General features: G+C 48.6%; 1 protein-coding gene across 1 annotated transcript in view; it reads right to left on the bottom strand.

Annotated features, from left to right (window-relative positions):
- Positions 1-4910: 4910 nt before the first annotated feature.
- Positions 4911-22711, bottom strand: part of WDR87 (WD repeat domain 87) — a 37274-nt gene continuing 19473 nt past the window's right edge. The window contains exons 3-7 of the mRNA XM_036746765.1: positions 18988-21905; positions 17594-17901; positions 7678-9676; positions 5600-7554; positions 4911-5521 (exon numbers count right to left, since the gene is read on the bottom strand). Coding sequence (XP_036602660.1) covers positions 4911-5521; positions 5600-7554; positions 7678-9676; positions 17594-17901; positions 18988-21905 — 7791 coding nt within the window. The remainder of the gene's footprint in view (positions 5522-5599; positions 7555-7677; positions 9677-17593; positions 17902-18987; positions 21906-22711) is intronic.

The raw sequence follows: 22711 nt of genomic DNA, 5'->3' as shown, positions 1-22711 counted from the left end.
TGTATTTGCTCTGAAGTTCAGGGTGCTGGATTTTCCCCCTGAACTAAGTGAATGATATATGTATGTTGGATTAAAGTGAGATTGTTAACTCCTTAAAGTTGTTTTCCTTAGAAAAGCAGATCAAAGAATCTGTGCTAGCAGCCCTTCTGTGTGCTCTTGTTGTTGGCTTTACACAGCCACAATAGCAGCAAGCCACGTTGTTGTTACATCAGTTTATGTACCTAGGTGGCACAGTGGAAATGCCGGACCTGAAATTGGGAGTTCAAATTTGGCCTCAGACACTTCCTAGCTGTGTGACCCTGGGCAAGTCATGTCACCCTGTTTGCCTCAGTTTCCTCATCTGTAAAATGAGGTGGAGAAGGAAATGGCAAGCCAATATCTTTGCCAAGAAAACCCCAAATGGGGTCACAGAGAGTTGGATTTGATGAAATCACTGAATAACAACAAATTTTCTGTCGGTCTAGCTTCCCTGGCCTAGCCTAGTTCCCATTTACCCAGGTTATCCCAAGTTCTTGGAATTTGCTTAAAATGCTCAATTGTCTATTATTTCTACCTGATCTATTTTGATGGCTATGTTATTTATTAAACTGTAAGCGATTCTGATCCTTCTCTTTTCCCACCCACTGAATCAGGGGCTCTGCACTTTCTACCCCTACTTCATCTTCTCTAAATAACACAATTTTGTTGCTCTCTTTTCCAGGAATTGTTCTTTTGTTTCGCCCTCTCCTGATTTCCCTACAAGTCTGGTCAGCATTTCATTCTCCAGGTTATGGCCACCCCATGTTCCTTAGTGACCAGGGCATCCACCCAAAGGGACCTCTTTAGAGGTTGTCACTCCATTGTCCCATCTCTAGGTTGCAGAGTCTAGAGCTCTCACCCCATCTGCGCCCTCATCACCTGCCTCACTCTGAGAACTGTCCATTTGGGAAGAGAAGCATTTGTAGAAGGCAAGGAGGGTCAAGCGGAGGCAGGTGTTCTGTGGCTCTGGCCAAAGGCTTCCCCTGCCATTGTGGCTTACAGCTTCTGGGGCCAGGTTCTCTGCCCACTTTGGAGGACTCGAGCACCTCATCTCCTGGGTGGGGACACCCTCCCAGGAGGTACCACACTTTCCCTAGAGGGTGGTCTCCTAACAACCTGGGGAATACTGGTCTGTTTCTTATGGTGGCAAGAGTAAAGTACTCATTCTACCCCACCCTGGCTAGACTTATACTGAAGGTGACGGTCTTAATTGGCCCTGAGGTCAAGGCTGGGCCTTTACTGAAGCTTCCCAGGGCCCCAGGCACTAGGAGTTGCCAGCTCCTCCCTCAGACTTAGGAAGGCAGCCCAGGCCTGAGTCAATGTCCCAGGATCCTTAAGGAATGTTCCTTCCCTGCCAAGCTTAAGTAGATATAACTTGGATAATGGTTGGGAGAGCTAGGAGGGCTACGTTTTGTCACAGTCTCCCATGTGAGCTCCCAGGTCAGCCTGGGTCAGTCCCAGCCCCAGGTATTCCTGAAATGAGGGGAGGGCCCCACAGAGGAGGAGGAAGGTGGGAGTTGGGGGCAATGTTTCTGAGGCAAAAGTGTAAAGAGTCTGAGTGGAGCCCAGGAAGTGTCTGAGTCTGTCCACCGCACCACCTAGCTGCCCCCCTCGCCTTTTACCTTTCTTTGTATCTCCTGTCCTCAGCACATGCCTGACACACAGAAGTGCATCATAATGGCCTAGTAATGGACTCACTGACCACTGGAGCCTCATCCTCTATCCAAGTCCAGCCAAATGTGGGTAGAATGAACAGGACCGTGGACCGCGAGCTGGAAAGAGTCTGGGGGCTGCCTGACCCATTTTACAGATCAGGAAACTGAGGACTAAGGATACTTACAACGACATGGGGTGTCAGAAATGGAATTAGGTCACAGGCACTCTGACTTCAGAGATGATTAGGAGGAAGAAGAGGAGCAGGAGGAGGAAGGGGAAGGGAAGGAGGAGAGGCAGGAGGAGGTAAAGGGGAGGGGAAGGGGGAAAGGGAGGAGGAGGTAAAGGGGAGGGGGAAGGAGGGGAGAGGGAGGAGAAGGGAGGAGGGGGAGGGGGGGAAGGGAAGGAAGAGGGAAAAAGGGAAGGAGGAGGGGGGAAGGGGAGGAGGCCGGGGAGCAGGCTGCAGGTTTTGGGTCCAGGGCCTCGAGGCCCCCACCACGTGCACACTGCCTGGCCAGGCCTCCACTCCCGCCTCCGACATCGACAGACGGAGCCGCCTGATGATAGGATGCTGGCTCAGCCCCACCCCCAGACGAAGGCCAATGAGCGCGTGGGGCGTGGCGAGAAGCCAGCCAAAGCTGCACGTTCCGAACGTGGCGCTTCGGGCTCGGCCCCGCCCCCGCCCGCCCAAGAGGACCGACCTTGGCCTCCTCCCTCTGGGTCAGAGCTAGCCTGGACCAGGAACGCGGGGCACGCCGAAGCCTCCGTAGGTGGAGAGCGGGCAAGATTCAAAAGCAGCGGCTTCCGGTGCCGATTTCCGCACTTCAGACCCTCCCTACCCCGAGCCTGGCCCGTCACGTGTCCAGGGCTGGCCGAGCTGACCAAGGAGTGTAGTGCGGCCGCGCAGGGAGGCTTGTGCGCATGCCCGGGAGAGCCCAGCCGACCCCCGACAGACGTCAAACACCATCCGTCGCCGCCGGAGGGAAGGCGGGCTGCAGGGGGTGGAGGGCAGTCGGACCCCCTCCAGGTCCACCGCCCCACCCCACGTCTTGGGCTCACAAGCCTGCCAGCGTGTCTTACTCTGCACTGCACCCCCACCCTGGAGCGGCCTCAATTTTTAAAGTCCTCCGGCACTATGGTTGTGGCAGTCGCCTAATTCGGTGTTTGATGGTGAAGGCGGGGTCCCCAACTAAGCTCCCCAGTGCCCTATCGCAGACCTTCCCAACGGGACGCATGTTCCTGGTGGCCAGATCCCTCCACCTAAACACACGAGACCATCCAACCTCCTCCACCCTCCTAGTGTTAAGATGAATTTGGGGCTTGAATAGAGATGAGGTGTGAGTGTGTGTGCACCCGCGTGTGTGGGGTTGTTAGAACAAGTGAGGCAAGAAAGAAGCATTTATTAAGCACCACCTGGGTGCCAAGCACTTTACAAATAAAGTGACTTTTCCAGGGTCACAATGGTAGTCTGCAGCAGAATTTGAACTCAGGTCTTCCCGACTCCAAGTCCTCTGTGTCACCGACAGTTGGCTTAACCTATCTGAGCCTCATCTGTCACATGGGAATGATCACAGTACAAAGCACTTTTCAACCATGAAAGCTGATGTAAATGGGAACTGCCCTTGCCTCATTTTTACACTTCATTTTTTGCCAGGATGGCTAAGCTTGTAGTTGAGGGAACATCATAGAATTTTCCTGGAATTTTAAAAAGCTTTATCAAAAGCAGTTCATTATGTTCTTGTGGAATACATAGGGACAGGCAAGCTAGACAACGATGCAATGAAGATGATTTAATCTGGCTGGATGGAGGGACTCAAAAAGAGGAGGTTGATGGTTCAGTGTTGATGGGTCAGGAAGTCTCTGGTGGAGGGCCCCAAGGATCTGTCCTTGGCCTTACTGTTTTTATCAGTGACTTGGAACTCTTCGACTAGAAACTGGATGACCATTTGCCAGATAAAATTATCACTGGGATTCCTTTGTGAGTATCGCTTAGTCGAGCTGTCTGATGACAGACAGCTCCTTTCCAACTATTAGATTCTGTAATTTACATTAGAGAACGTTATATTTGGTCCTGAAAGGAAGCCACTGGAGTTTATTGAGTAGAGGGTGGGGTTAGGGGAGCATTAGGAAAATCCATTTAGTGGATGAATGGAGGGTGTAGTAGAGTGGGGTGAGACCTGAGGCAGGCAACCCCTCCCCCAGCAGCTATTGTCATAGTCCAGGCATGGGGGGTGGCAGTGTCAGATGAGAGAAGGGGGCACGTAGGGGAAATGCTGCAGAGGTGAATCCACAAGGGATGCTGCAGAGGAGAAGGCCACAGCTTGGATGTGAGTGAGGAATTGAGAAAGACCCTGGGGTTGGGAACCTGGGACACCTGACCTCCTGAAATTGACCCAGGAGCACTCCTATGTTCCCTAAAGCCGTGACTCCACCTCTTTGGTGTTTGCTGGAATTCAGCCAGCACCCCTCCCTACGTTCTCGCCCCCCCACCCCCACCCCGGCCCCAAGCCAAGCCAGGGATTTGGAGAAGATGATATTGCAACTTTTATTTGACATGCACAGGGGGTCCAAGGTTACAGCCCTCCCCCTTTGGGGGCTGTAAGAAGTTACAGAAACACTAGGCAGCCAACTCCAGACCCCTGTCCTGAATGAGCCTCTCCTAGCAAAGGGACCAGTTTCCATTTGCCCTTGTTTCTTTTCAACTGGCTCCAAATTGTTTTCACTCCCTTGGCTTCAAGAGGGTCACAGCTTGTGCAGATGCCCTCTCCCTGGGCACCCAGGGAAGCTCTGTGGCTAAGGGCTCAGCCATGCTTTTCTCCCTATCAGTATATCTTTTTCCTTCTCCTACTCAGTCTGTAGCTGGCTGGAGGAGAGAGAATTGAGTAGATGGTTTGGAGAACCACTAACAGCTTCTTCCTTTACCTCGTGGCTCCCTTGGTGGTTTGGAATCCACACCATGGCCAGCAGAGTTAGAAGGAACCTGGACTTTTCAGGAGGGCGCTGGGAGCACCATAAGCTAAATGGGTTTGTTGAGCACATTGCAGAGGGGGATTTGATGGCAGCAGGGGAGACAGATTCAGAAAACTGGGGAGATTGGGGAAACCCAACCCTGGAGGAGCTCAGCAGGAGGACATCTCTCATTGGTCCTTGCCTGCCTGTCTGGCATCTTTTCCCTAACCCCGCAGCGATAAGTATCTGGGGGTAGGAGGGAAGAAGGAGAGGCCCAGGAGGACCTGGAATCATTGGGAAGTAGCGGTGGGGATTCGGGGCAGAACCTCAGCCTGATGGGGGTCTGGTTGAGGCAGACTCCTCCAGGCTAGCTCTAGGAGGCCATAACGGGTCTTGCCCAAGGGCAGGACTGTGTGCACCTGGTTCTTCTCTGGCAGCGGCACCACCAACCGGAAGCTGAATGGCTCTGGTGGAGGCAATTCATTGTTACACAGGAGATGGTAGAGGATCCGCTCTCCAGGGACCAGCTCAGTGACCTGCAAGGCTTTTTTGTAGATGATCTCCTGAAGGGGGTGGGCTTTCCGGTCCAAGAGCTTCTGTAGCAGCTGCTGCATCTTTGGAGTCTTGACTTGGTAGAGCTCTAAAACGTGGCAGACCTGGTCTATCAATGTGGAGCTTGTGGATTGGTCCTGCTGCTTCTGTACTGCTAGGAGGACATGGTAGAGTGCCAGGAAAGTCTCCCACTGCATCTTCTTTGCATCTGTCTTCACTGAAAAGGGCAAGGGCTGGGGCTGGCGCTGGGGCTGGGGCCAGGGCTTCTGCATGGCTACAGTGGGCAGGAATCCTTCTGGGGGTCCAAGCCTTGCTGTAGTAGGTGGGGATCTTCCTGGGGGTCCAGGCCCTGCTTCAGTGAGCAGGGGCAGAGGCCTGGGCTCCCACTTGGCTGCAGTGGGCAGGAATCCTTCTGGGGGTCCAAGCCTTGCTGCAGGGGGTAATAGTACTTTCTTTGCCTTCACCCTGAGCAGCTGATGGTCCCTTATCTTGGCATTCCAGAACTGAACATTTTGCTGGAGTTTCAAGATCTCAAGGATCTTTGCCGAGTAAATGGAAGAAATCTTATCCAGGTCTTTCATGATTGATTCAAAGAACTCTGGTTTGCTGTCTATGGCCTTACTTGAGGCAATGAGGTGGGTGAGGAGACCATACTGAATGAATGGCCCAGAGAGAGAGGGGAGCTCGGGCACCAGGAAGCTTTTTCTGGGTGCAGGTCTGGGAGGGATGACTTCCATGGTGGGCAGGACTCTAGCAGCATCCTCAGGGACTGATTGGGGAGGTTTGGGGACCTCCCATTTGGAGGCAATGGCCTCCAGATTAGCCATCTGCACCCACTCCATCTGCTTCAAGGGTGATGTCTGCTCTAGCAGCCAGCAAAGCTCGTCTATGTTTTTTTTGGTAATCTTACTTAGTTCTCGAAGCTTCCTCAGGGCAACCTGGAATCGGTCCCAGCCTCCTCCTTTGTGGGTCTTGCGGGAGAATGCTCTACACACAAAAGCCAGGGCTCTTTGGCGTCGGGCTATGGGGCTCTTGAAGGCTGTGACAGTCTGATGAATCCGCAGAAACCACCTCCAGTGGTCTCTGGCTGACTTCTTTGGGGGAGCCACAGCAGCAGGTCCCAGGGTAGGAGTCACTGGCTGCACTTCAGATGGCTGGGCCTTCTTGGCCTTCAAGGGCTTCAGGCCTGAGGCCATTGCCTCCTTTGACTTGGGTGGAAACCTTAGTGGGGGTCTGGGCCTGTGCTTGGCCCTGGCATGGAGCATTAGCTTTATCATCTCTTCCTGGGATTCACTGGGCCGGGGGGAGGCTGTGGCCTGCTCTGGTGGTGGTGGTGGTGGTGGTGGAGGCTCTGCAATTGATTCCAGTGCCATCTCTTTCTGAGGCAACATTTTCCCCTCAACTTCCAGCCTAGCCTTTTCCACAATAACATCTTCCTTCTGTTTGACTTTGGCCTCCTTCTCCACTGTTTCAATAGCCTGGCCAAGGACCTTTGGTTGGACCAATTCCTCAGTGGGAATTATCTTCCTGGTAGAGTCAGCCATTTCTTCCTCTTCCTCCTCTTCTTCCTCCTCTTCCTCCTCTTCTTCCTCCTCTTCTTCCTCCTCGTCAGCCAGCTTTACCTCCTCCGAAAACACAGATTTGGCCTTCTCAGCCTCCTGTGCAGCTTCTATCCTCTGGAGTTCCAGAACCTTCAGCCTTTGCCATCGGATGAATTCCATGGTGTCTCTTATGCTTTCAGTCTCAACTGCTTCCTGCTTCAGGTTCTCCTCTAAGGTCATTTTTCTTTCCAACAAAGCCAACTGGCGCTCCATCCTGGTGATTCTCTTCTCTCTCTTTGTCAGCTTCTTCTGCTCTTTCATCAGCACCTTTTCCTCCTTGGCCAGTTTCCTTTGCGCCTTGGCTAGTTCCTTCTCCTCTTCAGCCAGCCTCTTCTCAATGATCATCAGCTTCCTTCGGTCCTTTTGTAGTTTTGCCCTGGCTGAGGACTCTGGGCGCCCGTCTTCTTCTTCCAGAAGCAAGTCCTGGGACAGCTTCCTCCCTTCAGAGATCTGCTGTCTCTGCAGGCTGATCCACCTCCGCTCATCTCGGGCCTCCTCAATTTCTTCCTCAGTCTTTTTCATTTCCAGCAGATGCTGAGTCCATGTCTCATCAGCTATTTCTAGTAATTTCTGGGCCGCTAGCTTCTCTTCTGTGATCAGTTCCATCTTCTTAATGACCAGCATCCTTTCTTTCTTGGTTATCTCAAGCTCTTGCTGGGTCAGGTGCCTCTGAGTAGTGAACAGCCTCTGCTTCTCAGCAGGCAAGGCCTCCTCTTCTATAGTGAATTCCTTCCTTTTCTCTGGCTGCTCCTCACCTTCCAGCAACAGCTTTTTCTCCTCCATCTTGACTGCTTCTGCCATTTTCTTCCTTTCCTCTTCTTTCATAAGCAGACGCTCTTTCTCAGGAGGCAGCCTACGCTCGTCCTCAGGAGGCAGCCTACGCTCTTTCTCAGGAGGCAGCCTATGCTCTTCCTCTTCTTCCTCTTCCCCCTCTTCCTCCTCTTCCTCTTCTTCTTCCCCTTCCTCTTCTTCTTCCTCATCTTCCTCCACTTCCACCAATTCTTGCATTAGCTCTTGCTCCCCAGTGGGCAATACCATTTTCATCTTATGATGAAGTCTCTTTGCTCCCTCAGTACCAACCTTTGTGGAGATAAACTTCCCTTCCTCGAGCAGATGATCCTCCTCTTCCCCAGGTAGGGCCTCTTCTTCCTTCCCCTCTTTCCCCTTTTCCAGGGTTGGCTCCTGTTCTGAGGAGCGGAGCTTCCTCTTCTCCCGCTGACGTCTATCTCGGGCCAATCTCTGCTCCTCCGCAAGCAGCTTGATCTCCTCATCGGGCAGTGTCTGCTGCTCCTTGTTCAGTTCTATCTCCTTCTGTATCATCATCATTTCTTTTTGGGTCAGCATTAACTCCTTCTGGGTCTGCCTCTTCTCTTCCTGGATCACTTCCAGCTCTTCCAGAGTCAGTTTCCTCTCTTCTTCGATAATCTTCTTCTCTTCAGGGGACCAGGCCAGTGCCTGTTCACCCTCTGTCCTCTGTTCTTCTGCCAGGGCATATTTGGCAAAAAGAGTCAGCTCTCTTTCTTCTTGGGCTTGCATTCGGTCCTCCCAGGCCTGGATTCTCTCCTCCCGAGCTTTTTCCATTTTCAGTTTTATGAGGTCCCTCTTCTCCTTCATCTGTTTCCTTTGATCAGTGGCCGACATCTTCTCTGTGTCTGATTTGAAATCCTTGAAAGAAGTTATCCTGACCTTTTTCTTTGGCTCCCTGGCCTTTCTGCTCTCTTCTTTGGACTTGATCCTCTCCTTCCTCGTCAGTCTAATGTCTTCTTTGGTTTCCTTCATTTCCTCTTTGAACAACTTGAGTTCTTCGGGTGTTGTGTCATCTTGGATCAGGATGTCCTCTTCCTGGATCACAAATGTCTCTTCTTTGGTCAAATTGTCTTCTTCCTTGGCCAGTGCCTCCTGCTCCTCGGCCAGCAGCTCATGCTCCCTGCTCAGTTGGTCCCCTCGCCTGGCTAGTTCCTCCTCCACTACGGCCAGCTCATGCGCCTTCCTGGCAAGCATTCTCTCTTTCCTGGCCAGTCTCTTCGCCTGCTTGGACAGCTTCATTTCTTGCTTAGTGAGATCATGCTCTTCAATGAAGAAGACTTTCTTTTGCCTGGATCTTGGGGAGGATGGAGGGGTGATCTCCAATTCCTCCATCTCCTCTTCCAGCTCCTCCACACATTGTCCTACATCTCCGACTGGCTCCTGGCTTGGCAACTTCACCAGGGGGCAGATCTCCTGAAACAGTTCCCAGCTGGGCTGCCGCTCCACCAGTACCTCCCGGGCCAAGGTCACCAGCTCCTCACTCAAGTCCTTGGCCATGGTCTCCTCTGAGGTGGAAATGCGCATGGTCATGAGGTGGCAAATGTCATCCCGCCAAGAAACCTGCATCCCTGGCTTTTTCTCATGTTCGGGGGGGGCTTCTACTATGTCCTGGACCTCCTCCTTCACCACTTTTTCCTTCAACACTTTTTCTTTCTTGAGCATTTCCTGCTTCTTTTTCTTGGTTCTTTTGCTGCGAGTTTTCCTCATCACCTTCAGGCTCACGTCCACATAGTCAGGTAGGGCTTCGTATTTGTGCACATCTGCAGTTACTGAGAAAGGGGCAGAGGAAAATGTAGAAGGTGTCCGAGAAATAGCTCTTCTATCAACTACTATTCTCTCAACAGCTTCCATCTCCTTGTGTTCGTGAGGCATCATGATGGGTCTCCCTTTTTCTTTTGATTTCTTTTGTTTCTCTTCTTGTAATTTCATGGGTCCTTCTTCTCCTTCTTCTTCTCCTCCTCCTCCTTCTTCTCCTTCTTCTTCTTCCTCTTCTTTTTCTGTTAATTTCATGAGTCCCTCTTCTTCTTCTGTCGACTTCTTGCGTCCCCCTTCTCTTAATTTTTTGTGTCCCTCTTTTAATTTCTTGGAAGTTTTGGCTACACAGGGAAAAATGGGAAATGGAGCATTAAAGGGAAGCCCAAGTGTACAAGCCTGCAGCCCAGGGGGATGGATGAACTTGGCCAGGGCTCAGCAGACTCCCTTGATGGCTATGTTGCCCCTTCAGCATTGGGTGGGTATCTAGAATACAGGATCTTGTGATCAAAAGACCAAAGTTTTGGAGAATTGTGCAATTCTTAACTCTTCCTAAACTAGAGTGGATACTTTAGCCCTGAATCTCTGTCCAACAACCATTCTTCCCATTCATCTCCACCCCTTGGAACACAGCACTTCATGGACCCTTGGATCTGCCTTTGCAGTTTAGACTCCCTCTCTTCCCAGCTTTCTTTCTTTCTTTCTCAATTTATGGAATAAAACAAACATTTCCATAACATAGTATAATAAAAAAGATGATTGTACATGATGCTGTAAATTTATTCTGCACAACTTGCTATTTGTTTTTAAATATATAACAAAGTTGTCATGTCAATTTTTTTTTCTTCCCTCCCCCTTCCCTACCCTAGAGATGGCTACCATTAGACACAATAAGTACATATATGTAAAATTATTCTATATTTCTATTTGTCAGTTCTTTCTCTGGATGCAGATAGTATCTTCCTTCATATGTCCAATATAGTTGATTTGGGTGTTTATAATAGTCAAGATGACTTATTTGCTCAAAGTTGTTCTTAAAACAATATAGCTCACTTTCATCTCCTGTGTCATTTTACCCTTGCCCTTGTTAGGGATTTGTCTAGAAGATGGGATACATGTACTTCATCTGGGGTAGGAGCAGACACCAAAAACCTTCTGGAGCTCAGAGAACTTGTCAGGGAGACTGAAAGACAGGGTCAGAGGAGCCATGGTTTCTGGGTATAGGCTTCCTCTTGACTCCCTTCCTAGCTTAGAGTCTGGGAGGAATTCTGGACTAGAGAAAATCCAGACAGCATGGTTAATGGTGTTAGAGAATCTGGATTCCAACTGGAACCATTGTTGATTACCTGTATGTCCTTAGGGAAATCACTTCATTCCTCTGGGCCTCATTTTCTACATTTGGACTCTGGGATGGTACTGTTCCAAGGGTCTGTGGTTCTCTGATTCCTGGGTTTGAGTCATGACCCTACCACTTGCCAGATGGGTAAGCTTGGGGAACGTATCTCACTTCGCTAAGCATCAGTTTCCTTACCTGTAAGCTAGGAGTAATCATCCTTTACTACCTGCCTGCTGCACCTGGTTCCCCTAAAATGCTAGAACAGAAGAAGCTGCCTTTTTGGAATCATAGCATGTCAGAGCTAGACCCTTCTTATGCCTAGCCCTTGGAGGGTATTGGGTCCATGCTCACCTTTTCCAAACAAAAAGTCAGTATTAAGAAGAATGTCAGAAGTCACCTAGAATATCTTCCCACCACATGTACAAGTGTCTTGACATGTGTAATGGTAATTTAAGTTTGAAGATCTTTCCCACTCATCCATGACTTACTTACATTACAGGAAGCCTAAGTCAAATGTAATGGAAGCAGCTTGCTGAACTTGAGGAACTGAAAGGGTGGAGCAGGGAATGTTCAGAGTGGTTAGAGCTGAGGGAGAGAGCAGACTGTGCTAGCTGTGCTGTGAGTGATTGTTGGTGGCAAGGCCCAGCAGGCGGTGGGAAGGTTATGTGATGGCTTGGCTCCCTGCTGTGATGTTGTGTTTTAGGTTCTTTGCTGTTATTATAAAGTGGACTTACTGGTTCTGTAATTTGCTTGCTGCTTGGATGGGTTGGACTTATTGCTTTTGGGATCTGGTTCTTTGGTGTCTGAAAAAAATCCCCTTATCTGAACATAATCTATTCACTTTCCACCTCCCCCTCTTCCTTCCCTTACCAAACCCTATTCTTTGTCCACACAGTGACTTTTAATTTCTTGACTCCTCAGTTTTCTCCCCTGCACTAGCTACTCTTTCCTCTTTCTTCTTTTCCCAATCTTGACTTTTGGTGAACCAATTCGATTTTTCATTTTCATCTTCTCTTGAGTCTCTGACACCTTTATGTCATTGATTGTAAATTGCTAAGCCTCAGCCTCAGATGATTCCCACCATCCACTGCCTTTGCTCCACATGCCAGAGCAAATACCCAGAGGTGAGAGATGTAGTGTCTTGTTTGTAGACCAGCTAGGAAGCCAGTGTCACTAGATTAGAGAGTACTGAATTAGAGAGTGCAGCTGAACAAAGATGGAGGTAATCATGCAACTATTCTGACTAGGTCCACTACTAAGCCTCAGTTGGGCCCTCACTGCTGCTGGGCAATCCCACTCTACCTCCCTTATCAGCTCACTCTCCCACTCTCCACAGCGACTCTTCCAAACCTTCTCATCTGTCCTCAAACCTTGCATAGCTTCTCCTCAATCCACTCTCTCAGCTGAGAACCTTGCCTCATACTTTGCAGAAAAAAAAAAAACTAAGGCCATTCACCATAAGCTCCTTCTTCTCTCCTCTTCTTCATCTCCTATCCCTGAGGTGTCTTCTTCCTCCACCCTTGTCTCATGGGATAAGGTGGCCTTATTCCTGACCAAGGCAAACCCCTCTATAGGCTCAAATAATCCCGTTCCATTCCACATCCTCCAAAAGATTGTTGTCCCCACTCTTTTATTTATTTTCCACCTCTGTCTCTCTGTCTACTGACTCATTCCCTACAGCCTACAAACAAGTCCATGTCTCCCTCATCCCGAAAAAACCCTCCCTTGATCCTTCCATCCCAATTACTATCATCTTATTCTGCCTTTTGTGGCTAAACTCCTTGAGATGGCCATCTGCAGTGGGTACCTCCACTTCCTCTCCTCTCAGTCTCTTCTTAGCCCCTTACAATCTAGCTTCTCACTCACCATTCTACCAAAATGGCTCCCTCCAAGTTAACAAAACTCTTATTGCTGAATCTAGTGCCTTTGTCTCAATTCTCATTCTCCTTGACCTCTCTGTTGATTGCTCCCCTTCTTGACACTCTCTTCTTTCTAGGTTTTCAGGATACCTACGACCCTGATGCTGGGAAAGATTGAAGGCGAAAAGAAAGGGGGATGGCAGAGGATAAGGTGGATACATAGGGCCACAACAAACATGAACTTAGACTTCAAGAGATAGTGGAAGAAAAGAGAGCTTGGTGCGCTATGATCCATAGGGTCATAAAGAGTTGGACATGACTGAACAACAGCAATAATATCAACATCTGTCCTGGTTCTCCTTCTACTTCTCTGACTGCTCCTTCTGCCTCCTTTGCTGGGTCCTTATCCAGATCATGCCCTGTAACTGGCCCCTAGGGTTCTGTCCTGGACCCTCTTCTCTTCTCCCTCTAGACTACTTCACTAGGTGCACTCATCAGCTCTAATAAATTTAATTACCATTTCTATGCTGATGCAGACCTTGAAACTAGGTCTTCCAGGCTCCAGGTCCACTGTCCTAGCCATTACACTATACTGCCTTTCTCCAGGTACAAGATCAGGGGATCATGACATTAGTTGGAAGAGTTCTTCAAGATCAGATTGAACCCCCCAGGAACTACATGAACATATTTATAAAACACTTTTTACACAAATAAAGTCAGATTTAAATAACTGGATAAATATTAATTATTCATGGGTGGGCCAAGCCAATACAATAAAAATGACAATTCAACTTAAACTAATCTACTTATTCAGCACCATGCCAATTAAACTACCAAAAATTTATTTTATCGCGCAAGAAAAAATAATAAAATTCATTTGGAAGAAGAAAAAGGTCAAGAATATCAAAGGAATTAATGAAAAAAATGTAAAGGAAGGCAGTCTTGAAGTACCAGATCTTGCATCCTTTTCAGATCATGATGAAATGAAAATTACATGTAATAAAGGGCCATGGAAAGATGGATTGGAAATTAATTGGAAATGAAATAATCTAAACCTAAAGAATGAGTGGGTCAAACAACAAATTATAGAAAGAATAATTTCATCAAAGAGATTGATGATAATGAGACAACACACCAAAATTTAGGGGATGTTGCCAAAGCAGTACTTAAGGGAAATTTTACGTCTCTAAATGCTTACATGAATAAAATAGAGAAAGAACAGATCAATGAATTGGGCATGCAGTTAAAAAGCTAGAAGAAGAAGAGATTAAAAATCCCTAATTAAACACAGAACTAGAAACTCTGAAAATCAAAGGAGAAATTAATAAAATTGAAAGTAAGAAAACTATTGAACTAATAAATAAAACTAAGACCTAGTTTTATGAAAAAAAAAACCAATACAATAGATAAACCTTTGCTTAATTTGATTTTTGAAAAGAAGTACACCAGATTACCTGTATCAAAAATGAAAAGGGTAAATTCACCACCAATGAAGAGGAAATTAAAGCAATCTTTAGGACCTATTTTGCCCAACTGTGTCCCAATAAATCTGACACTCTTAAGTGAAATAGATGAATATTTACAAAAATCACCAGGGTCAGATGGATTTGTAAGTGAATTCTACCACACATTTAAAGAACAATTAATTCCAATACTATATAAATTTTTCACACAAAGTCAGATTTAAATAATTGGAAAAATATCAGTTGCTCATGGGTAGGCTGAGCTAATATAATAAAAATGATAATTCTACCTAAATTAACTTATTCAGTGCCATACCAAACTACCAAAAATTATTTTATAGAGCTAGAAAAAAATAACAACAAGATTCATCTGGAGGAACAAAAGGTCAAAGAATATTGAGGGAATTAATGAAAGGAAATGCAAAGGAAGGTGGCCTAGCTGTACCAAATCTAAAACTGTATTATAAAGCAGCAAGCGTCAAAACTACTTGGTACTGGCTAAGAAACAGAGTGGTGGATCAATGGAATAGGTTAGGGACACAAGATACAGTAGTTAATGACTATAGTAATCTACAGTTTGATGAACACAAAGACTCCAGCTTCTGGGATAAGAACTCACTATTTGACAAAAACTGTTAGGAAAACTGGAAAAATAGAGTGGCAGAAACTAGGAATAGACCAACAACTCACACCATATACCAAGGTAAGGTCAAAATGGGTACATGATAGACATAAAGGTTGATACCATAACCAGATTAGGAGATCAAGGAATAGTTTATCTGTCAAAGCTATGGAGAGGGGAAGAATTTATGACCAAACAAGGATAGAGAACATTATGAAATGCAAAATGGATCATTTTGATTACATTAAATTAAAAAGTTTTTGCACAAACAAAACCAACCCAATCAAGATCAGAAGGAATGCAGAAGACTGGGAAATAATTTTTACATCAAGTGTTTCTGATAAAGGCCTCATTTCTCAAATATGTAGAGAACAGAGTCAAATTTATAAGAATACAAATAATTCCCAATTAATAAATGATCAAAGGATATGAACAGGCAGTTTTCAGGTGAAAAAATTTGTTATGTATAGTCATATGAAAAAATGCTCTAAATCACTATTGATTAGAAAATGCAAATTAAAACAGCTCTGAAAGGTACCACCTCACCTATCAGATTGGTTAATATGACAAAAAAGGAAAATGATAAATGCTGGAGAAGATGTAGGAAAATTGGGACACTAATGCACTGTTGGTGGAGTTGTGAATGCATCCAACCATTCTGGAGAGCAATTTGGAAGAACTATGTCCAAAGGGCAACCAAACTGTGAATACTCTTTGATCCAGCAATACCATTATTGGTCTATATCCCAAAGAGATCATAAACAACGGGAAAGGACCCACATGTACAAAAATATTTATAGCAGCTCTTTTTGTGGTGGCAAAAAAATTGGAAATTGAGGGAATGCCCATCGATTGAGGAATGGCTGAACAATTTGTGGTATATGAATGTAATGGAATACTATTGTTCCATAAGAAATGATGAGCAGATTTCAGAAAAACCTGGAGAGACTTACATGAACTTATGCGGAGTAAAGTGAGCAGAACCAGGAGAACATTGTACACAGTAATAGCAACATTGTGCTGATGACCAACTGTGACAGATTTAGCTCTTCTGAGTAATGCAATGATCCAAGACAATCCCAAAAGACTCATGATAGACAATGCTATCCACACACGGAGAAAGATCTATGGAGTCTGAATACAGAGTGAAGCATACTATTTTTACCTTTTTGTTTGTTTGTTTTTTTGTGGCTTTTCCCTTTTGTTCTGTTTTTCTTTCACAACATGACTAATGTGTAAATGTGTTTATATGATTGCACATGTATAACCTGGATCAGATTGTTTGCCATCTAGGGGAGGGGTTGTAGTAGCAACTTTGATTTGAAGATCTTTCCCACCCTTTAATAGGTCATGTGACCTGCTTATGTCACAGGAAGCCTAAGACACACGTGGTGAGAGGAGCTTCCTGACAGGAAAAGGAAGTTATGTCACAGAAAATGTAAAGAGAGAGAAAGAGAGAGAGAGAGAGAGAGAGAGAGAGAGAGAGAGAGAGAGAGAGATGGATGTCATGGCTGCTGGTGGCTGCTACTGGCCATCCTCATGATTGTTAGAACTGAACAGGCTGGCTTAGCTGTACTGTATGTATGCCAGCAGGCGGTCAGAGAGGTTTTTGGATGTTGAGGCTCTGTGTTGTGATATTCTGTATTGAATGTTTTGGGCTCCTTGCTGTTATGATGAAGTGGGCTGACTGGCTGTGGGAGCTGAGCCTTTGGTTGTGGGATACAGTTCTCTGGTGTCTGAATAAATGGTTTGCTTCTTCTACCTTCTATGTGGAGAGTCTCATATACTTTGCAATACAGAATCACATAGGCATTTTGACAATTATCATCTACATTGTTACTACTGCCTTACTGCTTCAGGGGTGAGGGGAGGGAGGGAGGAAAAAATTTGGAACTCAAAATCTTATGAAAAATGAATGCTGAAAACTATCTCTACATGTAATTGGAAAAAAAATAAAATACTATTTACATATATATACAATATATATGTGTATATATATATATATATATATATATATATATATATATGAATGATGAGGCGAATGTTTCAGAGAAACATGGGAAGACTTGTATGAACTGAAACAGAATGGAGTGAACAGAACCATGAGAACAGTTTATACAATAAAAACAATATTGTAAAGACAAACACCTTTGAAAGACTTAGCAACTCTGATCAATAAAATAATCCAACCACAATTGCAGAGGACTCATGATAAAACATGCTATCCACCTACAGGTAGAGAACTGATAGTCTTAGAGTGCAGTTGGAAGTTCCTTCCTTCCCCCTCCATCCTTCCTTCTTTCCTTTCTTTCTTTGACTACTGGGGAAATTTGCTTTCCTTGACTATACATATTTGTAATAGGTTTTCTTTTTCTTGCATTCTCCTTGGGTAGAAGAGGAAATAGGGGGAGAGAGAAAATTTGGAAATGAAAAAACAATGAAAAAACTCTGCTTAAAAAGATATTTCTGAAAAAAGACTTAGCACCTGTGATCTACCCAATGATCCACCACAATTGCAGAGGACTTACGATGAACCTGCTGCTTGCTACCAGAGAAAGAACCACCGGACTCAGGGTGCAAAAAAAAAAACCAGACAACAGTGTATGAGGCCACAGTATCTGGACATGGCCAAAGCAAGAATTTGTTTTGCTTCCTAACTATATGTGTTTGTAATTCTTTTTCTTTTTCTTTTTCTTTTTTTTTGTCAAGGAGAGAACAGAGTGAGGAGGGAAAGAAGGCATTTGCATTAACTGAAAAAAAAAAACTTAATTGAAAAAACTAAAGCCAAAAAACCTAACTAATCCAACCTACTTATTCTGCAGATGAGTGCTGAGTATTTGGAGGTAGGATTTGCACTTTGGTCTTCTGATTGCACCCCACTAAGCACCTCATTGAGGCTTTTGGGAGCCCTTGCTTTCCATTTGGGTAGGCCTTTCTACAGCTCCTCTTCGGGGCCTCCTTAGGTTCCCAGCCATACTTACTGATCAGCTTCCTGACTGGCCGGCGTAGACGTGGAGGTCTGCCCGCTTTGGGAGGCTTGGTGGGCTCTGGGGATCGCTCAGGGGAAAGTTCAAAAGGCCTTTTAGTGTGCTCAATGGCCTCAATCAGCTCCGTGTCTGTGTCCTCTATCTCCGTGTCGGTGACTTCTAAGGACAGAGACGCTCTCTCTCTGTCAAGCTTGGTCAGGTTTTCCGCGAGGTATCTGTCCACCTGATTCGCCAGGAAATGCAGGTCCACAGGCCGAATCCCCAGCACCACATTCAGAGGCTCACTCCCTATGTGTTGGTTCCTACGGAAGTCAGGGGGCAGAATCAAAGATCATCAGGTCTCAGGGAGGGCCTCAGAACACAGGATGTCAGGGCTGGGAGGGAGCTTAGAACAGGGAATGTCAGGGCTGGGAGGGAGCTTAGAACAGGGAATGTCAGGGCTGGGAGGGAACTTAGAATAGGGAATGTCAGGGCTGGGAGGGAGCTTAGAACAGGGAATGTCAGGGCTGGGAGGGAGCTTAGAATAGGGAATGTTAGGGCTGGAAGGGCCTCAGAACAGGGAATGTTAGAACTGGGAGGGCCTTAGAACAGGGAATGTCAGGGCTGGGAGAGAACTCAGACTAGAGAATGTCAGAACTGGGAGGGCCTCAGAACAGGGAATGCCAGGGCTGGGAGCGAACTTAGAATAGGGAATGTCAGAGCTGGAGGGGAGGGGAGGGCTTAGAACAGAGATTGTCAGAAATCCACGGGTGGGTGGGTTATGGGGAGGGTTTTGGGAAAGGACTTACATCAGAGCTGGGAGGGTCGTTAGAGCAAAGGAGATTAGAGCTGGGAGGGGTCTTAGAATGAGAGTGTCAGGATTGGGAGTTTCCTCAGAACAAGGACTGTCCGGGCTGAATATCTAATAGCTGAGCTGGGGTGGTGGTGGTGTGTGGGCTTAGAAAAGGGAATGTCAGGATTGGGAGGGTCTCAAAACAGGGAATGTCAGGGCTGGATAGGACCTTAAGATAGAGAATGTCAAAGCTCAAGGGCCCCAGGAGAAGTGAAGTGAACAGGTGCCCTAACATTTCTATTCAGCTCATTAAGGTCTGCCAAAGGGCTTTTTCCACATGATGGCACACAGCAAGTCTGGGGCAGGACCTGCCTTGGGCTCTGGCTCTCTTTGCCCGGCATTCTGCCTTCTGCGATAAGACTGGGGTTGAGCCTGGAGCCCAGAAGGGCCATAGACCAACACCCCCCCCCACCCCCTCCGCCCCAGCATCCCAGAGCCTGGGTTCTCTGGAGAAATGACAGGCACAGAGAGCCAGTGAATCTTGGTCCCCGAGGTTGGGAGCCTGATGGGAAGGGACCGGGAGGGAGACAAGGCTGGACAGCGCCGCCACACTTACTGCAGTTCAGAGTAGACGCCTTCACGCAGGAGCAGGTGGAGGAGCTCCTTCTTAGTTTTGATGCCTGCGATGTTGACAATGAGATTCCGGGCTTTGCTTCGCACTTCGGGATCCGAGTCTATGAGCCCCGAGGCCAAGGGGATGGCAAACAGGTGGGTGATGAAGCCCAGCTTCTGCAGCCCTTCCCAGGCCAACTTGCGGAAAATGGCCAGGAGGTGGGAGGTGTAGTCTATCAGGTGTTTGGCGGTGGTCCAGCGTAGAAAGGGGGACACTTGGTAGGAGGCAAAGATTTGTGACAGTGCATTGATGCACTTACCGTACTTGTCTGGCTCCGAACTGGTCATTACGTCGAGCAGGGACTGGATCGCGCTGTCCACGGCCTCCTCACTCAATGTCTCTGACAGCCTGGTGCGGGTGTCGAGTAAGACGTCGCGGGGCTCGTCCTGAAGCTTTTCGGAGTGTATTGCCAAGCTTAGGCGGGGCTTCTTTAACCGGCGTCGGATGCCGAATTCCTCCTCCGCCACGGTGGGCACTGCTCCGAGCTGAGGCCCCTGTAGCTCCTGAAGCCCTTCTGGCTCCACCTCCTCGGAGGACAAGCTCGCAGAGGTCAGAAAGACAGGAGTGCCCTCCGGCCAGAGGAAAGCCCGCACCACCGAGTTGGGGATGTAGCCATCGGGCGCGATGATCCACTTTCGCCCCTGGCCAAAATATTTGCGCAGCAGTGGAAATCTGTGCATTTCGTCCCAGCCCAGCAGCTGGGTAGCACGGGGGACCGAGGGCACAGCTTGCACCTGCTGCTGGAGCTGGCCCTCCCTCGTCTTTTGGGCAAAAGACCGGAGCCGCTGTCTCTCCTTGTACGTGTCCTCAGCTGCCGGGATCGGTCCTCCTCCCTCCAGCACCACATGGGGGACCGAGCGGTCAAAGGCAACCGCTCTGAAGTTGGGCAGTGTCTCCAGCCTTTCTAGCTTCTGCTGCCCACTGCCCACATAAAGGTAGCGGGGCAGAAATATGGACTTAAAGGACAAGAAGAAGCCCGGCACAAAGGGTTTGGGGGTCTCCTTCACTGTGTCGGGTAGGTTCATGGCCATCAGGCGGCTCAACAAATGGGTAGGGAGAAGCATCAGGCAACATACCAAGTAAAGGCTCTGGTTGACAGAGACAAGCAGGTCGCCCCTCTCATTGGCAAAGCAGAGAGCCCCGAACTTGAGGGCCGAGTCAAAGCGGGTCAGGAGTGTGCCTTGGAGGTCCCAGAGCTTGACTGTGCCGTCGCTAGCGCCGGTGACGAAGATGCCCAAGTTGAGGCAGACATCGAAGGAAGTGATGGGGCTCAGGTGCAGCGCTTTGGTCTCCAAGAAGCACTTCTCCGGTTCGGTGTCGGGGCTCGTGAGGAAGTCCTGGTAGTGCCAGAGGCGCAGGCGATTGCCTTCAGTGATGGCGCTCACCGATTTGGGCAGCAGGATGAGCTGACTAAGCTTGCAGCTGCAGAGAATGCTGGTCAGGGTCACCAGGTTCACTGTGGCCCCTTCGAGGACGGCCTCGGACAAGTGCACGTAGTCGTCCATGCCATAGGAACAGATGAGGGCGCTCTCCCGGGAGCTGCAGGGTATTCCCGTCAGGGTTGCAAGTATCAACACTGTGGCAGAGTGCAAATGCTTCTCAATGCGGGCACAGTGATGCTGAGACAGCACCCTCACCGTGCCGCTCTCATGCCCACAGAACACCAAACCTTCCAGCCCCCGGCTCAGCTGGGGCCTCCCGTAGGCCAGACACTGCACCCTGTCGTCAGCATCGGGGGAGGCGCACAAGAGGTACTTGGCGGTGCACGGACAGCGGCTAGCGTCCAGCACTAGCACTTCCGGCTTGCCCGTGGCCACGAAGATCTCCTCCCGGTCAGGGTCATAGGTCCAGTCGACTGCTTGGTCCAGGAGGGCAAAGGGCCAGGTCAGTACCAGGAGCTCCCCAGTCAGGGGGCACAGGAAACGCAGGAGACCATCCTCAGTGTAGCATGAGATGCGGGAGGAGTTGCTGCCGCAGCAGACCTCGCGCACCTCTTGGGGAGTGGAGCCACAGACGTTAAAGAGCCGATAGAAGCAGGGCAGATGATACACCGAGAAGGTTGTGGTGGTCTGGGAGAAGAAGGCTTTGGGTCTGAAGAATTGCAGATTGATGAGCTCTTCCCCGAGATTCACTTGCCGCAGGAGGTTGCCAAAGGTCAGGTTCCACTCCTTGACCAAGCCTTCTCTCCCAGCTGTGAGCAGGGTGTGGGCCTCAGGCCGGCTGCAGAGGCATACCACTGGCCTGGAGTGGGCCTGGAAGCTGTGAAAAGTCCGGTCCCGGTCCCGGTCTCGGTTTAGGCTCCAGGCTTGGACCTGCCCAGCTTTATTGCCTGTATAGAGGTACCCCTGGGCATTACAGGTGAAAGAGCAGGTGACAGGTAAGCCACTGCCTGGAGACGTGAAAACCTTGGCCTCCTCAAACCTGTCATGGCCTAAACGCTTGAAGAGGCGTACCAGGCTTTCACAGAGCACCACCATATTCCCACTGGGGCCAGCCATGGAGATGTCCTGCACCAGCTCATTGCCAGCCATAGGCACCTCCTTGGCAAGTTGGAGGCCTCGCCCACTGGGCTCAATGATCCACATGACCACAGCCCCGGCAATGCCGGAGAGCAGCATCTCTGACTTGGGGTCATAGACTAGGCAGCTGATGGAGAAGCGACAGGGCATGACACACAGGGACCGGAGTAACCGAGTATGGTCTCCAAAGATGCGAAGGAACATGTCCCCACAGTAAGCAGCCAACACCCGATGGTCCCCAGCATGCACCAAAGCCTGGACAGGAGGCAGGCTCTCATACATAGGGAAAACTCTCCTCTCCACCTCATGGTCATAGACCTTCATCTGTATCCACACTACTGCCTACAAGGGGAGAAAGAGAGAGGAGGCAGGATAAGGATGATGGAGCTGAAAGGGGCCTCTGGGATTATTGGGCCCAATGCCCTCCTTTTGCAGAGATGGACACGAATGTCCACAGGGGACCAGGGTGCAAGTGATAGGGCAGGGAGACAATATGAAGAGAGAGAAGAGGAGAATGAAGGAAGAAAAGCAGAGGGAAAGAAGCAGCAAGTGAGCTGATGAGGAAATACAGGAGTGGACAGAGGCCATGAGGAAGAGGCAGAAAAGAGGGGGTGGAGGTGATGAGAAGGCAGGGAAAACAAGCAGGGAGGACATGGGGGAGGAAGGATGAAAGAAGATGATGGAGAAGATGGACAGAGGAAGTGGAAGAGAGATGGTAGAGGAAGAACACTCACCAGAAAAGGAGACGGGAAGAGAGAACATGGGAAAGGGGGGAATCCGGGCCAAGGGAAATCACTGAGGGAGGAGCCAGCACTGGGCAAGCTTTCTGAAAACCAGAACCACCTGCAGAGTGGAAGGGTGTCCTGGGCAGGTCTTTAGGCAGAGCTCAGCCAGCCGCTTGGGGCAGCAGGGCCCAAGGCATTCCTGTTCACATACTAGATGCCCTCCAAGATCATGGTCTTCTAGCTGGGAGTCTCTCTCATCCATTGCCCCACCTCCTTAGGCCCAGACAGAGAAGAAGACTTGTCCCAGATCACAAGGGACAGTTCTGGGACCTATTGCACTTTCCTCTCCATATCCTAGGGCTGAGGAGGGGCTAAACAAACAGAACTGTAGGGAAGTCTCCAGGACCAGAGTAGGGAGAGAGG

The sequence above is a fragment of the Trichosurus vulpecula genome, chromosome 2, assembly GCF_011100635.1.
Source record: "Trichosurus vulpecula isolate mTriVul1 chromosome 2, mTriVul1.pri, whole genome shotgun sequence".
Classification (NCBI taxonomy): domain Eukaryota; kingdom Metazoa; phylum Chordata; class Mammalia; order Diprotodontia; family Phalangeridae; genus Trichosurus; species Trichosurus vulpecula.
The sequence above is the reverse complement of the archived record's forward strand: the minus strand, read 5'-3'. Positions and strand labels throughout refer to the sequence as shown.